This window comes from Grampus griseus (assembly GCF_964374135.1).
Source record: "Grampus griseus genome assembly, chromosome: 18".
In the NCBI taxonomy this organism is placed as follows: domain Eukaryota; kingdom Metazoa; phylum Chordata; class Mammalia; order Artiodactyla; family Delphinidae; genus Grampus; species Grampus griseus.
This window is the reverse complement of record NC_139012.1, coordinates 64,843,262-64,869,488: the sequence shown is the minus strand read 5'-3', so window position 1 is coordinate 64,869,488 and position 26,227 is coordinate 64,843,262. Positions and strand designations below refer to the sequence as shown.

At 40.5% G+C, this 26,227-nt stretch overlaps 1 protein-coding gene across 2 annotated transcripts in view; it reads right to left on the bottom strand.

The window, feature by feature from the left end:
• MRPS31 (mitochondrial ribosomal protein S31) overlaps window positions 1-21,841 on the bottom strand; it is a 29,115-nt gene extending 7,274 nt beyond the window's left edge. The window contains exons 1-6 of one of the 2 annotated variants that reach the window (XM_082675391.1): window positions 21,649-21,841; window positions 17,796-18,080; window positions 12,240-12,398; window positions 11,325-11,465; window positions 8,481-8,560; window positions 5,187-5,330 (exon numbers count right to left, since the gene is read on the bottom strand). In XM_082675391.1, the coding sequence (XP_082531517.1) occupies window positions 5,187-5,330; window positions 8,481-8,560; window positions 11,325-11,465; window positions 12,240-12,398; window positions 17,796-18,080; window positions 21,649-21,773 (934 nt within the window). In that variant the 5' untranslated portion in view covers window positions 21,774-21,841. The remainder of the gene's footprint in view (window positions 1-5,186; window positions 5,331-8,480; window positions 8,561-11,324; window positions 11,466-12,239; window positions 12,399-17,795; window positions 18,081-21,648) is intronic. The other variant, XM_082675392.1, reaches the window with a different exon arrangement.
• Window positions 21,842-26,227: the final 4,386 nt, after the last annotated feature.

Sequence of the window (26,227 nt, the reverse complement as noted above, 5' to 3'; positions counted from 1 at the left end):
GTAGCACTGGAGACTTAATAAATCAAGGTGATAAGTGCTCTCAAAAATCCAAGGGTGACTTCTGGATTGAGATGTTGTTGTTGTTGTTAGTTATTAATATCCTTAGATGTACTTAAAATATAAGACTCAAGACAGAAAATTTTGCAAATCATTTTTAAAAACAGCTGTGTTAACACAAGTTCAATAATCAATTTATTAAATCATTAACAGATTGACTATCTCTGACATAAAGTTATAATGAGTTAATGGGTATAGCAATTATGACTATGCTATATTAGGTGGAAAAGCATCTAAGGGCATAGGTGATCTTATTTCTTATTACTCCTCCCCTAGATGAGAGATCAACCATCTTTTTAACTCAGAATGTTCCAGCAGGGTGTAATGAACAGATCCTTCCTGAATAAGTCAATGAGTGAATGAAAGCCAAGTGGTACTGGCAAGTATAAAACAAAGGAAAAAACGAGAAAGAGATAAAGAGGGGATACTATATACAAAAATAAGTTCCAGATAGATTAAACAGGAAAAGGCTAACAGATCTGACTAGGTCCAAATTAAAATCACTGTTGGTTGAAGACGTTCTGAACAGTTAAAAGATAAGCAACAAGGACTTCTAGTTAAAATGTAGCAGATTGAACCCATGCTTTAAAAATCTCTGCTCCCCTGTAATATCTACTACATGGCAATAAAAGGAATAAAAAGACAAAGAGAACAGAAGAAGAAACAATAACAGACAGGAGGTATCAGCAAAATGTTAGAGGAAGGACAGTGGACAGATAAGTAGTAACTGACTCAGCTGAGTCGAAGATGCTAAAACCAAATTAAGAAGCAGACTTCAAAGGCTTCGGGAATTAGTGGCAGCATATACCACTGAAGTTAGGAATGGGGATGAGGGACAAAAAACCAGAGGATTAATTAAAACTGGTTTAGGGAATACTTAGATCTCCCACCTTCTACCTATATCTCTAGATGACTACACCATCCATTTCCCAAAGAAGATGGGAAGTTTACTTTTTGGAGAAACTAAAACAGAAAGAGGAATGAGTCACTAAATTGATAAGAAGGGGAATTAAGTGAAAATCTGTGTGCTGAATGGTGAGACATTCCATGCCGCCCCCGCCCCCATCCTACCAGCTGGAGGAGCAGCTGGCTATCTTTTTAGAAGAGAATGTGCCAATATTTATTGCAATATAAAACACCCCTATTGTTTGACCCTTCTAGGAACTGAAGTACTCAGACATCTACAGAAGGATATGTATAAAAAGATTCACTACAGCTCCATCCATCAACAGGAAAGTGGTAAAATAAATTACAGTGCATTCATACAATGGCATACTATAGAATATGTAAAATAGTTCCATTTTATGGTCCCATATAGACCAAAACAACAGATAAATGTGAAACTACCATTTAAAGTGGACTGTGAGGACACTTATCAAACTATTGACAATGGTCGTTTCAGAAAAAGGGAAGAGAACTGAGAGGTAAAGGTATATTCTCTATTCTTCCATATTATTTAACTTTTTTGCAAGTAAACTTTAATATATTTATTTCTGTAATTTAAAATATTTTTTAATAAACAAAAGAAACATAATATAGTAAGGAGAAAATAAGAGAGTGTGGGAAATTAAATACAACAAGGAAATCCCAAATGGTGTACAATCAACTCAGGTTAAATCTGTGTCTAATTCTCCTTTAAATATTACTGAATGCAATTAAATATTACTGAATACAGCTAAAAATATGGTACAGCAAATAAACGGTAAAATCCAGCTAATAGCAATGACTGATTTTTTTTTTTTTTTTTTTTGGTGGTACGCGGGCGTCTCACTGTTGTGGCCTCTCCCGTTGCGGAGCACAGGCTCTGGACGCGCAGGCTCAGCGGCCATGGCTCACGGGCCCAGCCGCTCCGCGGCATGTGGGATCTTCCCGGACCGGGGCACGAACCCGCGTCCCCTGCATCGGCAGGCGGACTCTCAATCACTGTGCCACCAGGGAAGCCCTGACCAATTATTTTTGACAAGAGTGTATTATAGCACTGAAGCAAATTCAGTCACTTTCACTTTGACTTGCTTCCACTTCTATTTTGTCAAAACTATTATTTCTTTTCCTGTTTGTATTCTGAGGCTCTTGTTCAAAGGCCACCATCTCAAACAACCAACAGATTGTTTCAGACAACACATACTTAATCATCTTTATATTTGCCCTAATTTTCTCCACACTATACCCTCCCACATGACAACAGAGCCCTCTTTAGAGTTCTATGCTAATTCTGAACTTTTCTCACTATTCTTGCTAGCTCATATTACAGCACACATTCCAGATACCCTAGCAAAGGATGGCACGTTACAAGTTTAAACCAACTGAAGAATAAAAACAAAAGTGTGACTGCCATCCATGACTGAGCTTTTTTGCCCACTGAAGCCTCTAAACTGAGAATTACTCCTGGAGGGTATTTCAAAACACCTGTAATTCGGTGGCATGTACATGGCTAATGGATATTCAGGAGCAGGACCCTGTTAACTGGGTAGTGGTAAAAATGGGATTAAATTTAGATAAAGCCAAAGCTAAAACAGAAGTGATCTTATTATCAATCCAATATATAACAAAGACTACAAAATCTAACTGGGAATAATTCCATCTAACAGCTTTTATAAATCTCTAGGCTCGCAAAGCACATAGAAGGGACAAACCAGGTTTTAAAAACTGACAAAAAGCTACTTCAAACTGGGAAAACAATGTTTACATTTTAAGTGGCAAAACAAACAAAGTGCAATTTTTTATATAACAGAAAAACACAACACTGGGAAGTAAATTTTAAACACAAGACATGCATTTTATCATTTTTGGTATTATGTTCCCAAACTGACATGGTGAGTCCCTAAATACACAACAAAACATCTTTTCCCAAAAACATCAAAGTAAATCTTCATGAAGCTAATGATTAGGAGAGAGAGCATGATGTCTTACTACTCTTAAAATTTAAGTATAAGAAATATAAAAGAACGTTACTGAACGGCTGAGGCTCCAGGTTCTAAGGCCGGTCCTCTTAAAGTATTCAGAAGACCCTAAGTGTGTACTGAGGGGAGTGATCAAGGTGAGAACGTTTCCACAGTTCCCTTCCTGTTCTTCGTTCAGATAACAATTGCCTTCAGGAGCTGGAAATGAGATACCTCCCTTTCCGACCCCAAAGCATCAATAATATGTACAGTGTATATGGACACTTGTCACATTTATCTCCCCAACCTGACCAGAAAACATGTTTTTTTCCTTTTTCAGAAATTACACTTTCTCAGAAACAAGGTCAAATCTAAGATAAATTCCTTAGGAGTTTGGATTCTGATGAACTTAAATGTTTTTCTGCTGATGACAATGTACTGCCAATTCATGCTTTTCTATTATCCTATTTGGTGGTTCCTAGAAAATATACAGTATCCTCATGAATATTTTAAGATTTAAAGATGTTATAGTATAGAAGAGAAAACAGTTATAATAGCAAATCTCCTCACAATATCGTTGTTGTAGAAACAGGGATGATGATGGTAACAATGCTTTACTTGTATAATCAGTTGTTTCTCAGAAAAATCCCATAAAATAATCCTATTATTATTCCCATCACTTTATAAGATGGAGGAAGTGAGGCTTGGAGAGATGAAGACTCACTCAGGAACTTGGTCTCTAACCACCACACTCACTGTCTCTCCTAAGTAAAGTCACATATTCTACCTCAATACTGGGTTTTAAAACCATATCTTGAACCATGAGGACCTGGAACACCCAACTTTCATCAAATATGGAACAAAGTCTTCCCTTAATATCATAGATTGTATTTTGTTAGTTTTTTTTGCTACTTTTAAAATTCTATCATCATACAGGAGCGGAAAAGAACTAACATTTACTCCTATGTATTATATGCCAAGAACTGTGCTGAGCAGCTCAATATCTTATTTAATTCTTACATTCTTCCAGTGAGGTACCTTTAATTTTACACATGAGAAAACTAAGGCTCAGGAGGTTAAATAATTTCCTCAAAGGCAAATGGCTAATAACTGACATAGCTGGAATCTGAACTCAGGCCTACACAAATAAAAGTCCTTGGTTTTGGGTTTTTTTTTTTACCTTATCCTGATACCTTCTAGAATGTAGAAGCCATAATACTTTTAAAAATATTTAAAGTATACTTTAAAAAATACACATTATTTAATAGATGAAATGCAAATTTCTATATTACTGAATATATCATACAAATATATAAAAGATTAAGAATTTGCTAAAGGATTTGTAAGTCCCTAAAGTTTTCCTATACAAAAGATTACTTTATGAAAATATAAGACTATTTAAGCTACCACTCCACTTATTAATCCAAACAAATGAAAGGTTATCAAAAATGAAAATATTACAGTGCAGCATAATACTACAAAGGTTAAAATACAGACTACATTTTCCTAAGATTTCCTGAGGTGTTTGCTATTTCTATTTAATCTTACCATAAAAGTAAATGAATCCCTTCTAACTGAAAATACATCAATAAAAATTCAATGAAATGTTTAGCTGATGACATCACGGGCGCCATAAAAAATAAACAGCATAGCAATACAGTTTTCCTTTTGATTGAGGAAGATGTAACACCTCTAGAAAAATCTCCAGGAAAGTAGATAATGTTTTATTACTGGCTCAAAGCATCTAGGTATGCAGCCAAAGAATTTCAAAGCCTCCTAACCTATTTGTTTTGAGTGGCTTTGAATACAAGAAACTTGTGCCTCATTAATGCAACCGTTTTAAATAAAAGATACCAGCATAAAACTTGAAGGTTGTAATGTTCCCCAAAACTGAAGGATGATCTCATACCCAGTATCTAATGTATTCGAAGATTTACCAGGTAATCTCCTGCTTTTAGCAAGTAGAAAACTGTCATCATTTGCAGTTCTCAACACTTCTATGTCACAGAAATTCATGATGCATTTCTGCCATATAATTTTACTTCTTTATTTTCCTTATCCAACAACTAGAATTCAGTGAAATCGTAGCATTCTTTTTAAAAAAAACACTGTCAGATTTCTTTTAGGACATCACAAAGATGTTTACACGAAGTTTTGAAATTCAGGTAAATATCCAAAACCTACAACTGAACATCTGCCAGATTTAATCTCAATCATTGAGTTTTATAAACCTATGGCATTAAGACTTACCTGCTTCATTGTTAATTGGGAACTCCCACAATTTCCCCTCTTTTGTCAATTGGATCATCTCTTCAAAACCATTCTGAAAGGGTTGTTCATTGACCGCCGCTAACTGCTTAGCAAATTCTACATCCCAAAGAGAAGGTACTGCCTCTGTAGAATAAAAACATCCAAATTACACACAATTCCATATAAATATCTTTCTTTTTAAAAATGTTATCATCAGGGCTTCTCTGGTGGCACAGTAGTTAAGAATCCGCCTGCCAATGCAGGGGACACGGGTTTGATCCCTGGTCCGGGAAGATCCCACATGCCACGGAGCAACTAAGCCCATGTGCCACAACTACTGAGCCTGCCCGCCACAATGCTACTGAAGCCTACATGCCTAGAGCCTATGCTCCACACCAAGGGAAGCCACCACAATGAGAAGCCTGCACACCACAACGAAGAGGAGCCCCCGCTCGCCACAACTAGAGAAAGCCCATGCGCAGCAATGGAGACCCAACACAGCCAAAAATAAATAAATAAAATAAATTTATATTAAAAAAATGTTATCAGCTCTGAATTGATAATATATTTTCAGATCTAGAAGCTCATAATTAAACAGTATATAAGGACTTCCCTGGTGGCGCAGTGGTTAAGAATCCACCTGCCAATGAAGAGGGACATGGGTTCGATCCCTGGTCTGGGAAGACTCCACATGCCTCGGAGCAACTAAGCCCGTGCACTACAACTACTGAGCTTGCGCTCTAGATCCTATGAGCCACAACTACTGAGCCCACACGCTGCAACTACTGAAGCCCACGTGCCTAGAGCCTGTGCTCTGCAACAAGAGAGGCCACCGCAATGAGAAGCCTGTGCACCACAACGAAGAGTAGCCCCTGCTCACTGCAACTAGAGAAAGCCCGCGTGCAGCAACAAAGACCCAGTGCACCCCTGAAAAAACCACAAAAAACAAAACCAACAAAACAAAAACCAGTATATAATGAAAGGTCACTCTTTGATAGCTAAAATTGAAACAAAAATAATACATAAAGACTGCAACCACAATAATTGCAAGCCTTACTTTTTGTTTTTACTACAATGCTAGGTAATTAACCGCTAGTCTCACTGCCCCCTCTATTGGAAAGGAAAAAAGAAATGTCTATTCTGTTCACAGATCTTTTTATGACTGAATATTTTTTATACAACATGTGATTTAGATCTTTAAAGTCCAGTCTGTTTATCTTTATTTTTAGTCTGTTAAGATAAGTCACAAATGTACTACTAATAAAGACCAAATAAGTTAAATTAACATAATTACAATGACAATGATAATACTATTAATGCATACTGGGCACTTATTCTGTGCTAAATGCTTTTTATACATTAGTTCATTTAATCCTCACAACCAACTCTATGAGTAAGGTAATATAGTGTTAGCTTTTTACCACCATCATATCACATGTTTCAATCATTTATTTGTTTTGAGAATTTAAGACATCTTTAAAGAATGAGTCACATTCCCACCAAACATCACTGGTGGAAATGTAATGGTACGGCTGCTCTGTATTGAATAAAAGAGTGTGGCAGTTTCTTAAGAAGTTAAGAATATACTTATCGGGACTTGCCTGGTGGCACAGTGGTTAAGAATCCACCTACCAATGAAGGGGACACGGGTTCGAGCCCTGGTCCGGGAAGATCCCACATGCCGCGGAGCAACTAAGCCCGTGAGCCATAACTACTGAGCCTGCGCTCTAGAGTCCACGAGCCACAACTGCTGAGGCCACATGCCACAACTACTGAAGCACGCACACCTAGAACCCATGCTCCGCAACAAGAGAAGCCACTGCAGTGAGAAGCCTGTGCACCACAATGAAGAGTAGCCACCCCTTGCTGCAACTAGAGAAACCCGCGCACAGAAACAAAGACCCAAAGCAGCCATAAATAAATAAATTTACTTTTTAAAAAAGCAAGCTGGCTCCTTCAAGAACCCATCACCTCTTCTGGCTGTTCATTAGGTGAACCTTAGCAGCTGCCCTGACAAAAAATTCCCCTTTTGGGGCAAGCTTAAGAGTTGCCACTTCAGGAATTCCCTGGTTGTCCAGTGGTTAAGATTCACGGCAGTGGCCAGGGTTCAATCCCTGGTCCGGGAACTAAGATCCCCACAAGCTGGGCGGTGTGGCCCAAAAATAAAGAGTTGCCACTTCAACAGGGGAGAGGTGATCCATTCTCCACGCCTGTGCATTTTGCATTTCCTTTTCATCAATCATAGAAGACAGAATGCAGTTGTCACAGTACAAGAAGGGGGGGTTGTTCTCTTAGCTTCATCTTCAGCTTAAATGAACAGTGATTGAATTAATGCCTTTCCTCCATGGATATTTATTTTATAGCTCAATTTGTTTAAAAAAGGATTTAAGATAACGGATTCCTATTATTTGTAAGCCACTTGGCTAGGGGCTATTGGGTATACAAAAATCAGTGAGACCCAGCCCCTAATATCAAGGAGTTTATTGAATAGTGGGAAAATCAGATGTTTTTATAAGTAACTGAAAGATTAAATGAGCCACTGGAAGATGGCCTAGAAACTTAAATATCAAAAATAAAATTATTTCTACCGAGGTCCAAAAAGTTAACTGATAATCCTTAGAAATGAAAGTCACTTATAAGCTAAGACCATTTGTATGGAGTTTCTTCATTTATTTTAAGTTATCAGTAAAACAAATTTAATGTCAAGCAAGAGGACACTTATTTCTCTTTTAATTAGGCTTAAAATGGTGACTGTGAAGGATTTGACTTCTTGCCGAAAGAAGAAAGGGGGAAGAACAGAGAACAAACACTAACTGTGTGTTAAGAAAAAAACACTACAAGTCTGCTAAATATATTCCCTGAATGCTCTCCTTCCCATCTCCTAAATAATCTCTAAATCACTTCAATAAATTAGCACCTATAAGTGCTATCTCCTCTTCTAGATAGTAAGCTGCCTTAGGGCAGACACCACAATTTATCTTTACATAATAGTACAAAGGTGTGTTGCAAATAGTAGGTGATCATTAACGTTCTAACCCAAATTAGCAGCCAATCTATAGCTCTGGATTCATGTGGCTGATGGTACTTACCTCCCATTGCCTCACGGGCTGCAGCATTTCAAGGGAGAAATCTGACCAACACTAACATGTCAACAACTACGTTAATAAGAAAGATCCAGGTCAAGGACAGGATGGAATATTAAAATACCTGATGATTACGCAATCAAAACATGAAGGACATTTTCCAAAGATGGAATGTTTACACCTGAGAAATAGTGTTATTTTCTTAACAAACCTGTTTCAGGTGCCTCTTCAGTAACTGCCTTAAGCTCAAAAATATTAAGCCTCTTCCCCTTGAATATATTTTTCCTAAAACTGAAAAAGAAAAAAATTATTTTAATGAATATTTTATACACAGTCAACAAAAAACTGTTTATGAGAAGAAAATTTTATATGAAATATTCAACGTAAAAATTAAAAATAATTCTGCTGCCCCACACCAGACATTTTAACTAAATTGCCACGTCTTTAGGACTGATAACTAAAAACAGGAACAAGTTCACCTGAATTTCTGCATCATAATACAACAAAGAAGTTACAATAATTTAACTACCAAAATACCTAATTGAAAAGATCAGCTTAATTTGCCACAATCTTTATTTGATCCATTTCATATTAAGGTTTTAGAAAACCTGACATTGTGGAAAGCTACTAAAATATGCTAAGTTAGAAGTTGTTGAAGTCAACATTTGTCTTAGTTTAAGGGTAAAAAACACTGCCTGCTTAATTATAAATTATAATTATAAAAGATTGCACAGGGGCTTCCCTGATGGCGCAGTGGTTGAGAGTCCGCCTGCCGATGCAGGGAACACGGGTTCGTGCCCCAGTCTGGGAAGATCCCACATGCCGCGGAGCGGCTGGGCCCGTGAGCCATGGCCGCTGAGCCTGCGCGTCCGGAGCCTGTGCTCCACAACGGGAGAGGCCACAACAGTGAGAGGCCATGGGAAGCTCTGGCAGGTGGATTCTTAACCACTGTGCCACCAGGGAAGCCCCACAGTTATTTTATAATAGAAAGCTGTCTGTGTTTACATAAAGTTTCTGTTCTTTCTCTCCTTCAAGCCTATAAAGTGACAGTTGGGGAGGGGAACCAAATATTTAGCATGGTCTGACAAACAATAACTGAACTTCATAGCAGGAGGTGCTTACAGAATGTCTTCTGTGTGTTGTGTATTCCATGGGTTTTGTTCTATGGATAATCTCAGGAACCTGAGTTAGCTCCTTCTGGGTGTTAGATTATTAATTTGTACAGGAAGATTGGAAAAGATGGTCAGCAGTTAACAAAGGAAGTTCAGGGGTTATAGTGACTTCGGAAGATTATTTGAATTACTAATTTAAAGTGATATTTATATCTATGACATTGAATAAAGCAGAATGTGTACTTGGAGTTTAACTTATTAAATATTGCCCTGGGACTTCCCTGGTGGTGCAGTGGTTAAGAATCCGCCTGCCAATGCAGGGGACACGGGTTCCATCCCTGGTCTGGGAAGGCCGCACATGCTGCGGAGCAGCTAAGCCCGTGCGCCACAACTACTGAGCCTGTGCTCTAGAGCCCACAAGCCACAACTACTGTGCCCGCGTGCCACAACTACTGAAGCCTGTGCGCCTAGAGCCTGTGCTCTGCAATGAGAAGCCACCACAATGAGAAGCCCGCGCTCCACAACAAAGTTAGCCCCCCGCTTGCCGCAACTAGAGAAAGCCCATGTGCAGCAATGAAGACCCAACGCAGCCAAAAATAAATAAATAAGATAGAAAAGGCATTAAATTTGTTAAAAAAACAAACCAAGAAATATTGTCCCAAAATATTTAACTTTAGTCTTCTTTAAATCAGTCTTCTTTGAAATGATGCCATGCAACTACATCAGAATGTTATATTATAGATTGATTTTTTTTTTTCGGTACGCAGGCCTCTCACCGTTGTGGCCTCTCCCGTTGCGGAGCACAGGCTCCGGACGCGCAGGCTCAGCAGCCACGGCTCACAGGCCCAGCCGCTCCGCGGCATGTGGGATCTTCCCGGACCGGGGCACGAACCCGTGTCCCCTGCATCGGTAGGCGTACTTTCAACCACTGTGCCACCAGGGAAGCCCTAGATTAATTTTTAATGATTCAAGCTGTCATCAAAAATTAGAAGGTGGTGAGGAAGAAGCTGAAAAAGTAGGCAGGGGGTTTATATGCATATAATGACTGCATTAAAAAGCGGCCTAGGACTTCCCTGGTGGCACGGTGGTTAAGAATCCGCCTCCAATGCAGGGGACACGGGTTTGCGCCCTGGTCAGGGAAGATCCCACATGCCGTGGAGCAACTAAGCCCGTGCGCCACAACTACTGAGCCCGCGCTCTAGAGCCCGCGGGCCACAACTACTGAGCCCCTGTGCCACAACTACTGAAGCCCGCATACCTAGAGCCTGTGCTCTGCTACGAGAAGCCGTTGCAATGAGAAGCCCGTGCACCGCAACGAAGACTTGCCCCTGCTCACCACAACTAGAGAAAGCCCGTGTGCAGCAACAAAGACCCAACGCAGCCAAAAATAAATAAAATAAATAAATGTATAAAAACACAACCAAAAAACTATGTAACGCATGGCTTAGCATCTTTAAGAACTGCAAATTACCAAATTCAGATTGCCACAAATAATCCACTACTTTAAGGTATTATAATGGATCTTCTTTCTTTTTCTGATGGTGGGTTATTTCTCTAAGGTATGAAGAAAGATGATTACATATAGAGATAGAGAGAGTACATGAATCTACACTGTTAGGCACACATCAGAATGAAAAATAGTGTTTCTCACAAAACATTCATTTGTTCAGAATTCAGTCAGCTCCACTTACTCTAAATCAGGAGACCTTTATTCACCGTGGGTAAATGTGAGGCAGGGCCCATTCTGATTTACGATATAGAAAAATGTAGGGCTGCTAAACCCAGTACATCTTTCCCTCTCTAAGAAATGGGACGTGGAGAGTAAGGAGACAGATATAAATGCAGCCGTGACGCTCAGACACCCAACAGCAACAATATGCACAGCAACAAAGTAAATCTACAGTTCAACAAACAAAACCAAACTGACTGCAGAGCCTGAATACCTTCTTCTCAGATCAGCAGGCTTCGCTTGGCCAACAAAATCATCAGTCCCTTCATCAAACTGAATCTGATGCACTGGTCTTGTGCTAACTCTCGCTGTGGCAGATCTGGCAACTTTCATATCTGATATGATGTCAGTGAAACTGAAATAAGAAAAAGGTCAAGTGTGTTAGAAATTGTAGCTACAGAAGAGTAATAAACTTTCTTTTTTTTTTTGAGTAATAAACTTTCTTAAACATGAGATTCATATCACTTAATTCTTACTTCACTTCTATGCACTAATACTGAACAAAAAGTCATGTTTAAATAAAAAATTATATGTTGCCTATTAATACCACAGACCACTAAGATTGATGTGGCTTTCTCTCTTTTAAAGATGTTCTTCAGAAATGTTCATTTAAAACATAATTAAAAGTATCCCTCATGAAAAACTGTCAAACATTCAGACAAGTAGATATCAATATCTGTATACCTAGCACCTAGATTAAAAACCTGTATTAAAGTTGAGATTTAGCCATATTTATTTATTGCCTTGCATTTGTTCAAAGACAAATAAAATGCATGATCATATTGTGCATAAAACCAGCATATTATTTAACTAAAAGAAAAACTTCTCAGAGAAATTGTCTTATTCTATTATTTATTTCTTTATTTTAAATAACATTACTGAATTTACCACTTCTTTTTCAGGGACAAGAAATTATGTAACTTCTCAAAAGAAGTTTAATCATTCAATTGGTCTTTTAAAACTGAAATCTTACTTAACACACGAGTTTTAAAAGAAATCAAACTGCTAATACTTATGAGGCATATTTTATATATAAATGAATATATTATGTAATGTAGCTCATCACTCACATGAAGCCAGCCTATTTTGACATATCAGCATCACTGACACAGCTATTGGATTCACCAACCTAATTTTAGGTCTCTCTCCATCCTTCTGTGCCCTCGAGGCTTCCTCGTGCTGCTGGAGCTGCTTCAGCAGATCTGACTTGGTCATCTGCTTGTCAAAAGGGAGAGAGTCTGCAACCGCAGAGGCAGCCGCCACCAACTCCGGGCTCAGGGACTCACTTCTGAGAGAGAACATGGAAGACAAATGAGAGAAAAGAGGCATTACTTCAGTGGAAAGTAAAATGATTTCTTGGGAGAAAACTTTTTGTCCTTCAAAAAGTATCATTCAATTCAATTTCTGACAAAATCAAGAATTCTTAACACAGCATTGTAAATCAACTATACTTCACTAAAATTTTTTTTTAAAAAAGAATTCTTAAACACTAGGTGTCGGTTTTATAAAAATGTTACAATATTGAAAGTTAAAGTTAATGGATCCTTAACGAAGCACAATACTAACTCAGAACAACAGATTAAGGTGGAGGAATGAGGAATCAGCCTCGAAAGTGATAAATTAGTGGATTTTTAAGTTAGATGCCATTTTATTTCAAAAACAATACAGGCTGCAAGCAAATATAAAAGTGGTTAAATCTGTTTATACAAGCTTTAATGGTAATATCCTCAAATTGGAAACAACCCAAAGGTCTATCATCAGAACAGATAAACAGTGATATATCCATGCAATGGAACAGTACTCCGCTCACTCCACAACATGTATGAAACTGAATGAAAGAAGCTGGATTAGAAAAAGTATATATGGTATGATTCCTCTTATATCGAGTTCTAGAAGAGGCCAAATTAAGGTGAAAAAAAATCAGAACAGTGGCTGCCTCAGGACAGAAGGTTACTGATGGGGAAGGTGAAGATGGGAAATGCTCTGCGTCTTGGAAAGTATGTGGGTTACATGGGCACATCAATTTGCCAAACTCCTACAGCTAAGATTTGTACACTTTAACATATGTAAATTTTACCTGGAAAAAAAAAAACATAAAATCACCACGTGGGAGATGGAAAGTGGGTGAAGGTATAGATGACAAGAATGGCAAGATTTGATAATTATCAAAACATCATACGATTTTGTTTATGTTTTAAACTTTCCATAAGCTAAAAAAAAAAAAAGCTGTTCTTCAGTAAATTAGGGTAAGTTAGGAGAAAAATATGCCGGATATAAAAAGTTATTTACATTTTTTACATCACTGAAAATCGCCACCTCAATGAGTAGGATCTGAATTACTGTTTTACTGCACCTGGCTTTCTACCTTAGGAAATGATGTCTAACTTGCAAATCAAAGTTCCCACATCCCTGAAGCTGGGCCTCAAAGAGACTGTCAGAGACTGGAAACGCTCAAGGACGCTGAGAGTGAGGGCTGTAGGAAAATCAATGTTACTGGAAGCTGGAGGAAAGGGGACCTTAATGAATAGGTAGCTGAAATCAGAGCAGGTAGTTGCTTGGTTAAGAGAATGTTACTTAAAGGAGGAGCTAGAAACTATGGTTATCACTGCACCCACCAGGGGTCTTGTAAGGTTTCACAATACATGCAGACTCACAAGTCTACCACTGACGTGCCTGGCCCGGACTACTCAGAAAGGTAAAGGGCAGAACCACAGCAGGCTGGCAGGGCAGCCTCAGGTGTCCCTCTCGGGGAGCCCCTGCAGCACTCGCGGGCGACACATCACACAGCCATCCAGGAGTTAGGATAGCAGACCCATATCGCGCAGGTGCAGGAGCTTAGCGCCCCAAAGGAACCAGTATCTCTTGTAACAAGGCCACAGGCAGAGTATCTGTGGTCCCTACAAAGGACACGCAGTTACAAGAGTAACTGTGCTCAAGGAAGCCCTAAGTACACTGAACCATACGGTACCCATAGTTCGCCCAATCCAGATGCAATCAGTTATTCAGGGGGTCAATTTTATCATGATAATGTTGCCTTCAATACAGCTGACAACTACAGTAATCAGGTTAACGGCTGTGGCGGATACTTTCCTAAAACAGAGACAGCAGTGTTTCGGGTCCCACAAGCTCTTCCAAAACCTTGCTACAAGCCCATCTAGAGAGGCAATTTCCCCTCCCCCTGAAACCAGGGGAGACTTCGTGACTGCCTCAATGAACAGACTGAGAGAAATGATGCCCTGTGACTTGTGAGGCTAGGCCACATAATGTGACACGACTTTTGTTGGGATGTCTCTTGAGACGTGTGTCCGTGGACCCCAGCTCTCTGGTTGTGAAGAAGCCCAGGCCACTTGGAGAGGCCCTGGGTAAGTGTTCTGGCCAAGAGCCCCAAATATGGTCTCAGCCAATAGGCAGCATCAAGCGCTGGAATGTATTGTACGTGGGCAAAGCTTTCAGAGAATTCCAGATGCCAGCTTTGAAGCTGCCTTGCTGACACTGAGTGGAGCAGACACAACTATGTGCAGCTCTTTGCCCAAACCGCAGAGAGATGCTGCCCCCAAGCCTTGGGATGGTTTGTTATGCAGCGATAGATAACTGGAACAGATTTTGGAGCCTGGAGCTTGGGCGCTGCTGTTATAAAACAAAAACAAAAAAACCTAAAATGTATGGGAGAGTTTTGGGTACTGGCAGAGGGGGGAAACCGGAGGGATCCTGAGGCAAGTGTTAGAGAAAGCTTCGGGCCTCAAAGAGACTGTTAGAGCCTGGCGGCCGCGTGAGCACTATAGGAAAATCAACGTTACTGGAAGCTGGAGGAAAGGGGGCCTTTGTTTAGTGACATTATTGCTTGAAGTAATATGGCAAATGAGAGAGATGCTCAATGAATTGGACGACCTAGCAAGGAGGCTTCCAGACAGAACACTGAAGGTGCCTCCTGCCTTCTTAGTGGCCAATGGTAAAATGTGAGAGGAGAGAGAAGAAAGAACTGTCCCACATAAAGGAGCCAAGACCTGCTGGGATCAAAAGAAAACATCTCTCATTCTTAGCCCCTCCAGATAGCAAATGATGCCAAAATTTAGAAATGGCTTCTGTACAGAGATCAAATCCAGGGCAGCATTAGGAAAACGGTCTAAAGATAAAGCCATGGGCATGACTGTAAAACCCTCTGTTAAGATCTTAGAAAGATTTAAGATGGTGCCTTAGAGTGCCCTTCAGACAACAAGAATTCTAGGAAACTTAAAGGTGTGGTCCCAGGGCCTCTCACGGGGAGCTCAATGTAGACCAGGACCCTGGTTCCCAAACTGTGCCCTAAGGCACCCTGGAGTACCATAGGGAAATATCAGCCACGTCTGTCAGTGACTGTGTGAACTACTAACTCAAGGTAGTTCACAGTTTCAACATTAGACTACCGCATTCCTTTCAATGCCACCATATCTTTGTGAAGATGGTTCTCCAGCAGTTGCTGTGATGAAAAAGCAAGAACCCTTCAAAAATCAATATGGAACAGGAATGAGAGTGGCGGTGTCCAGTCTGACTCCAAGGCTAGGTAATAAAACGATACAAATTCCTAGGGGCTCGTTTTCTCTTGGGACACTCACCCTTGGAACCCAGCCATCATGCAGTGAGGAAGCCCAGGCCACATATAGGTGGCTCTGTAACAGTCCTGGCTAAGGTGTCAGCTAACAGCCAGCATCAACTGTCAGACCTGAGTGAGCAAACCCACAGATGATTCCAGCTCCCAAACTTCCAAGTCTTCCAGCTGAGGCCCCAGACATCACGGAGCAGAGGTGAGCCTTCTCTACTGTACTCCGTCCAAACTGCTGACCCACAGAATCCGTGAGCATGAAAAAAGGCTGTTTTATGCTGCTGAATTTGGGGGCAATTGTTATGCATCCACGGTAACTGTATCAACATGGGGGAGGGTGTTCGACATATAATACAAATAAACGAGCCAAAAGCGGGCCATGCGCGGGGCAATGATGACAGTACATCATGAATCAAAGACGATGACGAACCAAATTCTCTGCATCTGGGATTCCTTAAAAAAAAAAGCGGACTGGAGGGGGGTGGGAATCATTAAAAGATACATTTTTGAAAACTCAAAATAAATGTATCTCATTCACCAATCTTTTGATATAGGATCAAAGCCTCTTCTTTGAACACAGGACCACTGACAGAAGTTCCAAGGTATTGATACATCTCTTATATGTATACTACACCCATAGTACATCCTCCAATATTGCCAATTTTGGTTTCTTTAAAGTGGAAACATGGAGCAAGAACTTAAAACGCTTACAAAGCAGTCTGAGTGCAGAATTTTCCTGGACTTTTATGCTTGTCTCATTCATACCTAATTGGAAAGCAACTTTAAAAATTACCTTTACTGAGGCTTTGCAAAGCAATCAACTCATTTTAACCACTTCATTAATAGTTAATTAAATTGTATAATTATAAAAAAAAGCAAAATGAATCATAAACAGGTCTGGAAGCTGGGAAAAAACCTTACACTTCATAAGTAATTATAAAGTGCGTGGGAGTATTACCTAATTACGTATGTATATATTTTTTATTTGTTTTATATTGTTTCTAAAAAGGAGGAGAAGGTACTTAACATGGGCATTTCCTTACTTAGCTTAATTAGCTTACTCTCTACCACCCAATTATGCTTTCCAGTGGTAGTTTAGATACAATATGATACAATGTAGAAACTAAGCAGTTCTGTTAAAATGTTAAGTCATTCTGGGAATAGAAACCTATACTATCTGTTTATTCTGCTAAGAGAAGTCAGAGATGGGGATCTTAAAGCCACATTTCTTATTACTTGAATTGACTATGTCACTGGTGTAATCATTATTTATATATCACTAAAACAAAATACTGCCATTTAAACTACAACACAATGCTAAAATATCACTGATTGCACTTAGAATCAGTAAAATATTATACTCTTTTGACAAGCACGAGTAATTACAATACTCTGAGGAAACCACATAAGCTGAGAGCCCTGATAATTACTGGTCAAAGGAAGTAATATAAAACAGCTGTAATTAACATGACAAAATTCTATCCTAGGTGGAATTTTTTTTAACGAAATTTCAAATAAAGAAGTCCTTCAGAGACACAAAGCAACCTTCAAATCAGGATGTAAATAATTTGTTAATTAACAGCTTAAAGAAGCAATTAAATGCAGTTAATAACTGATGAAGGGCTTCCCTGGTGGCGCAGTGGTTGAGAGTCTGCCTGCCGATGCAGGGGACACGGGTACGTGCCCCGGTCCGGGAGGATCCCACATGCCGCGGAGCGGCTGGGCCCGTGGGCCATGGCCGCTGAGCCTGCGCGTCTGGAGCCTGTGCTCCGCAACGGGAGAGGCCACAACAGTGAGAGGCCCGCGTACCGCAAAAAAAAAAAAAAAAAAAAAAGTGATGCATATGTAAGAGAATGTGGAATTCTCAATTAGATCACTACTCTTTCCCTCTCTCTAGACTCCATACAGATATCCACTTATTTAAATATAGAATAACAGTATTTCTCATTTAATTATTAGTCTCTGTGTTACAAACTAATATTTAGTCTTCATTAACTCTGTATCTCCAATGTTCTCTAATTAAAAAACTTTTTTTTCTAAAAGAAAAAGACTGGAGTTTCAAAAATTACTTCCAAAGAAAAACATTCAAATTGCAATTCAATTTACCTCTTTTGGGGGGCATCTTCTGGAGCACTCTGAAGTCTGACAGTTGAAGCCTCCAAACTTTTAAGTTGTCTTCTGTTGGGTGGCTTTGTTGTTTGTACATTTACTGAGCTTAATTCAACTTTCATTCCCTTAAGAATATTTACCAAGTCTTTTTTCGTATTCTCCTTTACACTGTGTTGGCTCTCTGTCTCCTTGGAAATCTCACGGGTTGGAACAGACTGCTCATCTTTCTTGCTATAGATCACGCTGTTAGTGCCAAAATATCTTTGGATATTATATTTTGTCCTGAAAAGATTAAAGAAAACAAAAAAACACTGCAAAATAATACAGGACTCAAAACGCTGCTTCTATGTGTTTAAAATTTTTTCAATTAAACCTTTCCCTTTTGCTTATTACTGTTATCAGCAACTGTAAGGACAGCAATTTAACATTTACTGAACATATACTATGTGCCTAGTCTTGTGCAACATTTTATGTACATTTTCTCATACCCACATCAACTCCAAAAGGTAGGTATTATCCCCATTTTGCAGATAAGGGAACTGGAAACCAGAGGAGTAACTTAGCCAAGGTCATGTAGCTCAGAGCTCACTAAGGCCTAAGACCCGCTGGTGAGCACAAATGAGTTACAGGTGTGCTGAGATACTGACCACCTGGTCCTTGAAGTGGCTGGGCGAGGAGCAGGGCCGCTGGTGCACCTGTCTGTTGCTGCCTCCCATTTATCTCAAGGTCTGGTACAAATATCATTGTCTATGTTCCATGACATTAAAAAAGTTGCGAAACACTGACATGGTTAATAAATGTCAACTTATTATTCTCAAACCCCAAACTGACAGACTGCCAAGTCCTTGCTCTTAACATGATGTAAGACCTCTATAAAACGTCACAATTAAACAATATGAAAATAAAGAAATTTCTATCAGTAAAAAAAAGGTTACTTTCTTCAAACAAATTCCTGGGTGTGATTCTCATCTATTCAACGTTCTCATTGAGCTCCATGCCATTTAACAGATCACTATCTGTAAACTAAGCTAAACTGGAACAGGAAAAAAGAACATTCAGTGGCTAGAGTTGTCATTCTGCTTTCTTCTTTAGATTTATTTGTGAAAAAGAACAACACAAACAATCACATCTATTTCAAACTCATGCAAAAAAAGACTTCCCAATTCTAAGGAACCCAAATATCTAACTTTATTTTGTGGCATTAAGAACCTTTTGAGAGTTAATGTTGAAGAACTTTAAAAACTAATGAATGTGTTAGTTTCAGTAAGAGGGTATAAAGTACAAAAAGTCATTTATTAAATATAATGAATATCTACTCTGTGCTGGGCACTATACTAGGCATTGATGATGCCTTAGTAAATAAAAATTTCATGGTGCCTATTTCATGAAACTAACAGGCTAGAGCACTGTTTCTCAAACTTTAATACGCATAATAACTACCTAAAGGACTTGCTGAAACACAGATTCTTTGGTTCCACCAAGGAATTCTGATTCAGTAGCTTTGGGGAGGAACTCAGAGTCTGCATTTCTAACAAGTTCCCAAGTAATGCTGATGCTGCCCATCAGAGGCCCACATCTGAGTAGCTATGTTACACATGCCATTTAATCCTTACACTCTTACAGAACAGGTTTTATTATTCCCATATTACAGAAGAAACTGCTGCTCAAAAAGGTTAAATTAGTGGTTCTTAACCTTCAGAGGTTATATGAATCACCTGGGGAGCTTATTTAAAACATGGATTCCTGAGATTGTCAGTTGGTAAGTTTGGAATCAGGCCCAAAGATCTGAATTTAATCAAGACCTCAGGTGATTCTGGTGCAACTGATCTCAAGAACCTGCATCAGACTCTGGGTTAAATAGTATCTCAAGTTCTCGAAGCTAGTAAGTGGTAGTGCCAGATGAGGGAGGCTTTAATGAAAAGAGAAATGGCTATTTCCAAAAACGCTGAAACAAACTATTTGATCTGCTCATAAAAATGTCAGAGGCTAACACATCAGACACTTAAAAATCAGAATGAAAACCAACTGCTTAACCAATATCCTTATAATCAGTACACAGGGGACTTCCCTGGTGGCACAGTGGTTAAGAATCCACCTGCCAATGCAGGGGACACGGGTTCGAGCCCTGGTCCGGGAAGATCCCACATGCCGCAGAGCAACTACGCTCATGCACCACAACTACTGAACCTGCGCTCTAAAGCCTGTGTGCCACAACTACTGAGCCCGTGAGCCACAACTACTGAGCCCAAGAGCCACAACTACTGAAGCCCGTGCACCACAACAAGAGAAGCCCCGGCAAAGACAAGTCTGTGCACCGCAACGAAGAGTAGCCCCCGCTCGCCGCAACCAGAGAAAGCCTGCGTGTAGCAACAAAACCATAAATAACACAGCCATAAATAAATAAATAATTTATTAAAAACAAATCAGTACATGGACACATTATAATATTCAATATATGGTACCACTGAATTTAGGAAAATGCTCTATTATTTTACATGTGAAAGTTAAATTAATACTAAAGGTATTATAACAGGAAGGTGGCAATCAGGAGAAAGAATCTCACATATAACCCGTACTTCAATGTTTCCTTCCAAGACTGCTCTAGTGCTACAGAAAGTAACCTATATTTATACCAGGAAAATCATGTATAAGGAAGTAACTCCATAACACTAAAGTAATAAAACTCTAGCCCTAACCTCCCACCTGGGCTTGTTTCCACTAACAGCATCTCATCAGCACTTCAAATGCAGCACATCCAAGACCACATTCAAGAGCTTGCCTCTCCGACTGACTTTCCATTTTTCACTCTTCTGTACTGAAGGGGCCTCTTACCATAAATAGCTATTTTTGTATTCTAAAAATTATGACATATTTTAAAACCTGCCTCAAAGCTGGTCCTCATTCTTCTGTTAACATTAATGGTACCCTAATCCTCCCAAGCAGCCAGCTGAAATCTTTGCTCGGACTGCCCTACCCTTACCTCATCATATATCACATCCCAGCAATTTCACCTGTGAATTCTTTTCCATCCAGCTACTTCTTCCCATCCCCACGGCTCCTAACCTGCTTCAGGGCTATACTTAACCAAAAGGGCCCCCAACTGATCTGCATGGAATATATATGCAGGAGAATTAAGTTTTCATAATCATGAGAGTTCTCAGAGAATAAATACCAACACCAAGTATGCTGCAAATCTTCTTCTTGCCTGGCTAACTCCAACCCTTGGGCCCCCTTTAGATTTTATCAGGCTTCTTTTCCCGAAGGGATACTCTGAACCTCTCCTGCAATGGTCAGGTGTCTCGATTTGCTCACCCAGCAATTACCAGTTCAATGAATTCTGTGGCACTCTGCGCTACCTACACTGTCTCAGCGATTACTCCACTATACTTGAATTGCCTACGTGGTGGAACTCTAAGCTCGGCGACGGCAGGATTGTGTTACTCGGGGCTTAACCCCAGGGCTGGCACACGGTAAGCGTTTTCAATAATGAAGGTAAAAATGAAACCATCACAGGCTTGGGAGGCAAAAAATTTAAAAAGAATTAAAAAATAAAACAACTTCGCTTTCTGGAACCTGGATAAAATGAGGGGAGAAGTGGCAAGAGAGATGAGGCACGGTATGTAGCAGAAAGAGCACAGGCACAGGCGGACCAGGCCTGTCACCATGACCTTGGGCAAGTCATTTTATCTTTCTGGGATTTCCCTTTGCTCAGATTTAAAGCGACGGCTTCTAAGATCCCGCGGATCATAACACGGACTCCAGGAAGCCGGAGAAAGAGAACTGAATGTGCAGGAGCGGGGACAGGGGTTGCCTGAAGACCTGCCGGGCCAACAGCGCTGCAACGCGGTACCTGACAGATCCATGCGGAGAAGCGAGTAGCACGACGGCGGCCGCCGATACCTCTGGGTCTCCGGAGCACAAAGGGAGGCGGGAAAGGGGGCGAAGAGGGAGGAGAGCCGAGACCCTCGGAAACATCGCAGAGAAACAAACAGAATTGAGCACACAGGGGCGACGACGCGTCCTCTGACAAACACGCCCCCCCGCTCCCGCTTCCGCTTCCGTTCCCCAACCTGACGCGCTCCTCTCGTTCGTGCGCCGGCTGACAACAGGGGCTGCTAACTGTGTTCCGGGCTCGTCCGCGGCCGAGCCCGCTGTCTCCAGGCGACTCCTCCCCCCCTCGGCGATTCTGGCCCCATCCCAGAGGTGGAGTCAACTGAGGTCAGCAAGGGGGTGGCGCTGGGGGCGCGGCCCTGACCCGAGAACTGAGAGTGGAGGGAGCGATCGACTGTGCAAAATCCTGCTGATGGGGCCAGTAAGATGAGGTGCAGAACAGACCCTGCTGTGCAGCGTTAGGGGGAGAGGATCCACAGCGTTCATCATATTCTCGAAATGATCCATGGCCACCAAGGAGGTTAAAAAACAAAATTAACATGGGACATGCTGTCCGATAAATTAGTATTTCTTTTCAGTCTGTTTTTGACGGAGAATCAAAACATGAGACATTTATGTTTCATTGATCTAAAATGGCCTTAGAAATTAAAAAAAAAAAAAATGCAAGAGAAAGACCTGGCTTTCTCCTGTCCCGTATGAAGGCAGTGAACAGTGGCCCAGAAGAGATGAGGGATTCTCAGATCTGGAAGGGCATGAGCGTACACACCCGGGTGAAAAATGCCGGCTGGTAGGTCACATGCCAACCTCTAGCTTAGAATTCCATACTGTCGGCTGAATATTGGCATCAACATTTTCCCTGACGCTTCAAAAAAGAAGCAAGATTGGTGGAGAATTTTTTTAAATAAATTTATTTATTTATTTTTGGCTGTGTTGGGTCTTCATTGCTGTGTGTCGGGCGTTGCCGTGCTGGGGCTTCTCATTGAGGTGGCTTCACTTGTTGCGGAGCACGGGCTTCAGTAACTGTGGCTCTCAGGCTCTACAGCGCAGGCTCAGTAGTTGTGGCGCAAGGGCTTAGTTGCTCCACGGCATGTGGGATCTTCCCAGACCAGGGCTCAAACCCGTGTCCCCTGCCTTGGCAGGTGGATTCTTAACCACTGCGCCACCAGAGAAGCCCTGGTGGGGAATTTTTTGTGATGCTGAAAACACAGGTTACGTTGAACAGATCTTGCTAAGATCCACTAGCCCTGGCAGAACTTTTGTGACAATGCTAAACACAGTACACTCAAGGATGCTTTCCTTTTTTTTTTTTTTTTCCTGTCTACAAGAAATGCACTCTGTTTGGGGGTGGGGGGTGTTTGTTTTTCCTCCAGTTTTGTTGAGATATAATTGATAACCAGCACTGTGTAAGTTTAAGGTGTGCAGCATAATGATTTGACTTGCATACATCATGAAATGATTACCACAATACGGATAATTAACAGAGTAGTTCTAACTGGCCACAAATTAAACCACAAGAGAACTTCAATACATTCTGAGAAAAATAAGAATAGATCTGCCCTTTGAAAAACCATAACTTGTGCAATTGTCCAGAGCAATCATTTATGAAAGTGACAAAAACATAGCCTAAAAGAAAATGTTTTTTGTCCTCCTTCTCTTCTGGCGCTGATTCACCAGTCCTTTTCTTCCCAGTGCCCCCTTGAAGTGCACTTTCTAGAGCAATGTGCCTTGGGCAAGGGGCAGCAAATCAACTGAAATAGGTCCTGACATACATCAGTGACTTTGGCCTAAATGTCTCATGAAATTCTACACTAACTGACTCGATAAGCCTGCCATGAAAATGAAAAAAACAAAATCATTCTATATCCCAGTTATCGATTGCTACATAACAGACAACCCCAAAACTTAATTAAATGGCTTAAAACAACAATTTATTATCTCTCATGGCTCTCTGGTTGACTGGGCTCAGCTGGGTGGTTCCTGCTTGGGGTCTCTCATGTGGTTGCAGTCAGATAGCAGCTAGTTGGACGTCCAACATGGCTTTTTCTTTCACATATTTGATGGCTTAGCTGGAATGGCTGGAAGAAATGGGCTGGCTGGGCAACTCTCTCTCTCTCTCTCTCCCTCTTTCCACGTGGCCTCTGAGAGATAGCAGAATATGCCAGCACAAAATATGCCCCTTTGGTATAAAGATTATTTTGAGCTGTAAGCATTTGAGAAGAAGCAAAGACAAAAAAAACCTCTCTGCCTTCCCTCTGTTTGCCCAAAAGCAGGACATAAATTTGTAGAGATGTCCCCACCCTCCTCTACCAGAAAGAACAAAAATTAATCACCGAAAACAACCCTAGACGCTTGTCAGCCCAGAGATGACACTAAAAGAATCCACATAACCCACTTTACTCACTAACCTCTAACTTCTGTTAGTTCCCCCATATATCTGCCTTCTCACAATCTGCTGCCCTAGAAACTCAAAGTCTTTCGCTTTGGTTTCACCCATCTCTAAAAATGTACTGCTTTTTTGTTAAGATGCTCTATAACCCTGAGTTATAACCACTCATTTGAGTTACTCACTCTGAGTGCTCCCACGTGTATGCATGATGCATGTGTTAATAAACTATTATTTGTTTTTCTCTTGTTAACCTCTCTTTTGTCAGTGTAATTTACAGAGACCCAGACGATGAACCTACAATGGGTAAATGGAAAAGAGATCCTTTTCCTTCCCTTCACCTCTCTACATGGCTAGCTTGGGCTTCCTCACAGCATGGCACCTTAGGGTATTTGAATTTCTTACGTGGAAGCTGGCTTGCCTTGCTGTGAGGGTTCCACAGACGCAGGCTAAAGCTGCACAGCTTTTTATGACCTGGTACCGGAAGTCACATAACATCACTTCTATGACATTCTATTGGTAAAAAAATGAGTCACAGGGCCAGCCCAGATTCTAAGGGAGGGAACTACATTTCCCTTCAGATTCCAGGAGTAGCGACTTCCCTGGTGGTCCAGTGGTAAAGAATCCGCCTTACAATGTAGGGGACTTGGGTTCGATCCCACATGCCGCAGGGCCACAAGTACTGAGCTCGTGCACCTCACCTAGAGCCTGCGTGCCGCAAGCTACAGAGCCCACGAGCTCTGGACCCCACGCGCCACAACTAGAGAAGAGAAAAACCGCACACCACAACTAGAGAGGAAGCCCGCACACCACAACGAACATCCCACACTCCTCAACGAAGATTGCACATGCCGCAACTAAGACCTGATGCAGCCATAAATAAATTAATAAATAAATCTTTAAAAAACCCCACAAATTCCAGGAGGAGTGGCGCATTGGGACCATCTTTAGAGACTTGCTACCATCACATCTTTTTCTTTTTTTTTTTAATGTTCTTAGCAGCATTGTTCTTAATAGCCCAAACTGGAAACAACCCAAAAGTCCACCAACAGTAGAATGGATAAATAAAATGTGGTATACACAATAGAGTATTATGTAGCAATGAGAATAAGTAAACTGCAATTATACACAGTAACATAAATCATTACAGTAAATGAAAAAAAACAAGCTACTAAAATTCCTATAGTGTGATTACACTTACATAAAAGTCCAAAACAGATAAGATCAAATAATACTGTTTAGATATGCACACATAGTGGTAAAACTCTAAAGAAAAAGGAAACGAATTGGGGAGTTGGAGCGGTTATAAGTGGGGTGGGACACGCAGGAGAGCGGGTAGTGTTCTTTTTCTTGAGCTGGTGCTGACTGCATGGATTTGTGTTTATAGTAATTATCTAAACCATAATTTCCGCTTCATGGACTCTCCTGGTCACATGTTATGTTTCATAATGAAAACAATATTTAAAAAGAAGAGGAACAAGGAGTAATAGGAAGAGGGAAGAAGAGAAGAAAGAAGAAGGAGAAGGAGGTGGAAGTAGAGGTAGAGGTGAAAGAGGAGAAGGAGGCCTACCACCACATCTTGGAAAACTTTTAATTAAGCCCATTCACTTTATCAGTCTATTCTGCCGGGGTTCTTTTTTTCCATTTCCAACCACCTTGATGGTCTTTTAAGAAGTTCACATTTCGATTTATATAAAATTTTGCACCCTCCCAGCACATAGATGTGTTCGCCAACTCCAAAGCTCCTGCAGAAGACAATTTTGGTTGATGCTAAATTATCGAGAAGGCTAGTAAACACTGTCCTTTATAAGAATGTCTTATGATTTCAAATGGGGCACACCTGGAGAGCACCAAAGCCAATTTTTTTCAGCAATTACTACTTCTGGACCGAACAGTGAACTTTCATCAGTCAACCCTTATCAGAGAGTCCAGGGAGAATATATTGCTGTTGTTTTTAAGAACTGTAATATATTTCTACATGCAGGTGCTAAAGAAAATGAAATGAAAGAATTTTTTTAAATCAGGAGAATATTGATTCCAGTCAATTCATGGTGCGGCAGACCTCTGGAATCTATGATTCAAAGGCGGAAATCGAAGTAAAAGGAATATTGATATTGCATCAGTTGTGTTATAAAGCAATATGTGCACGTAGCAT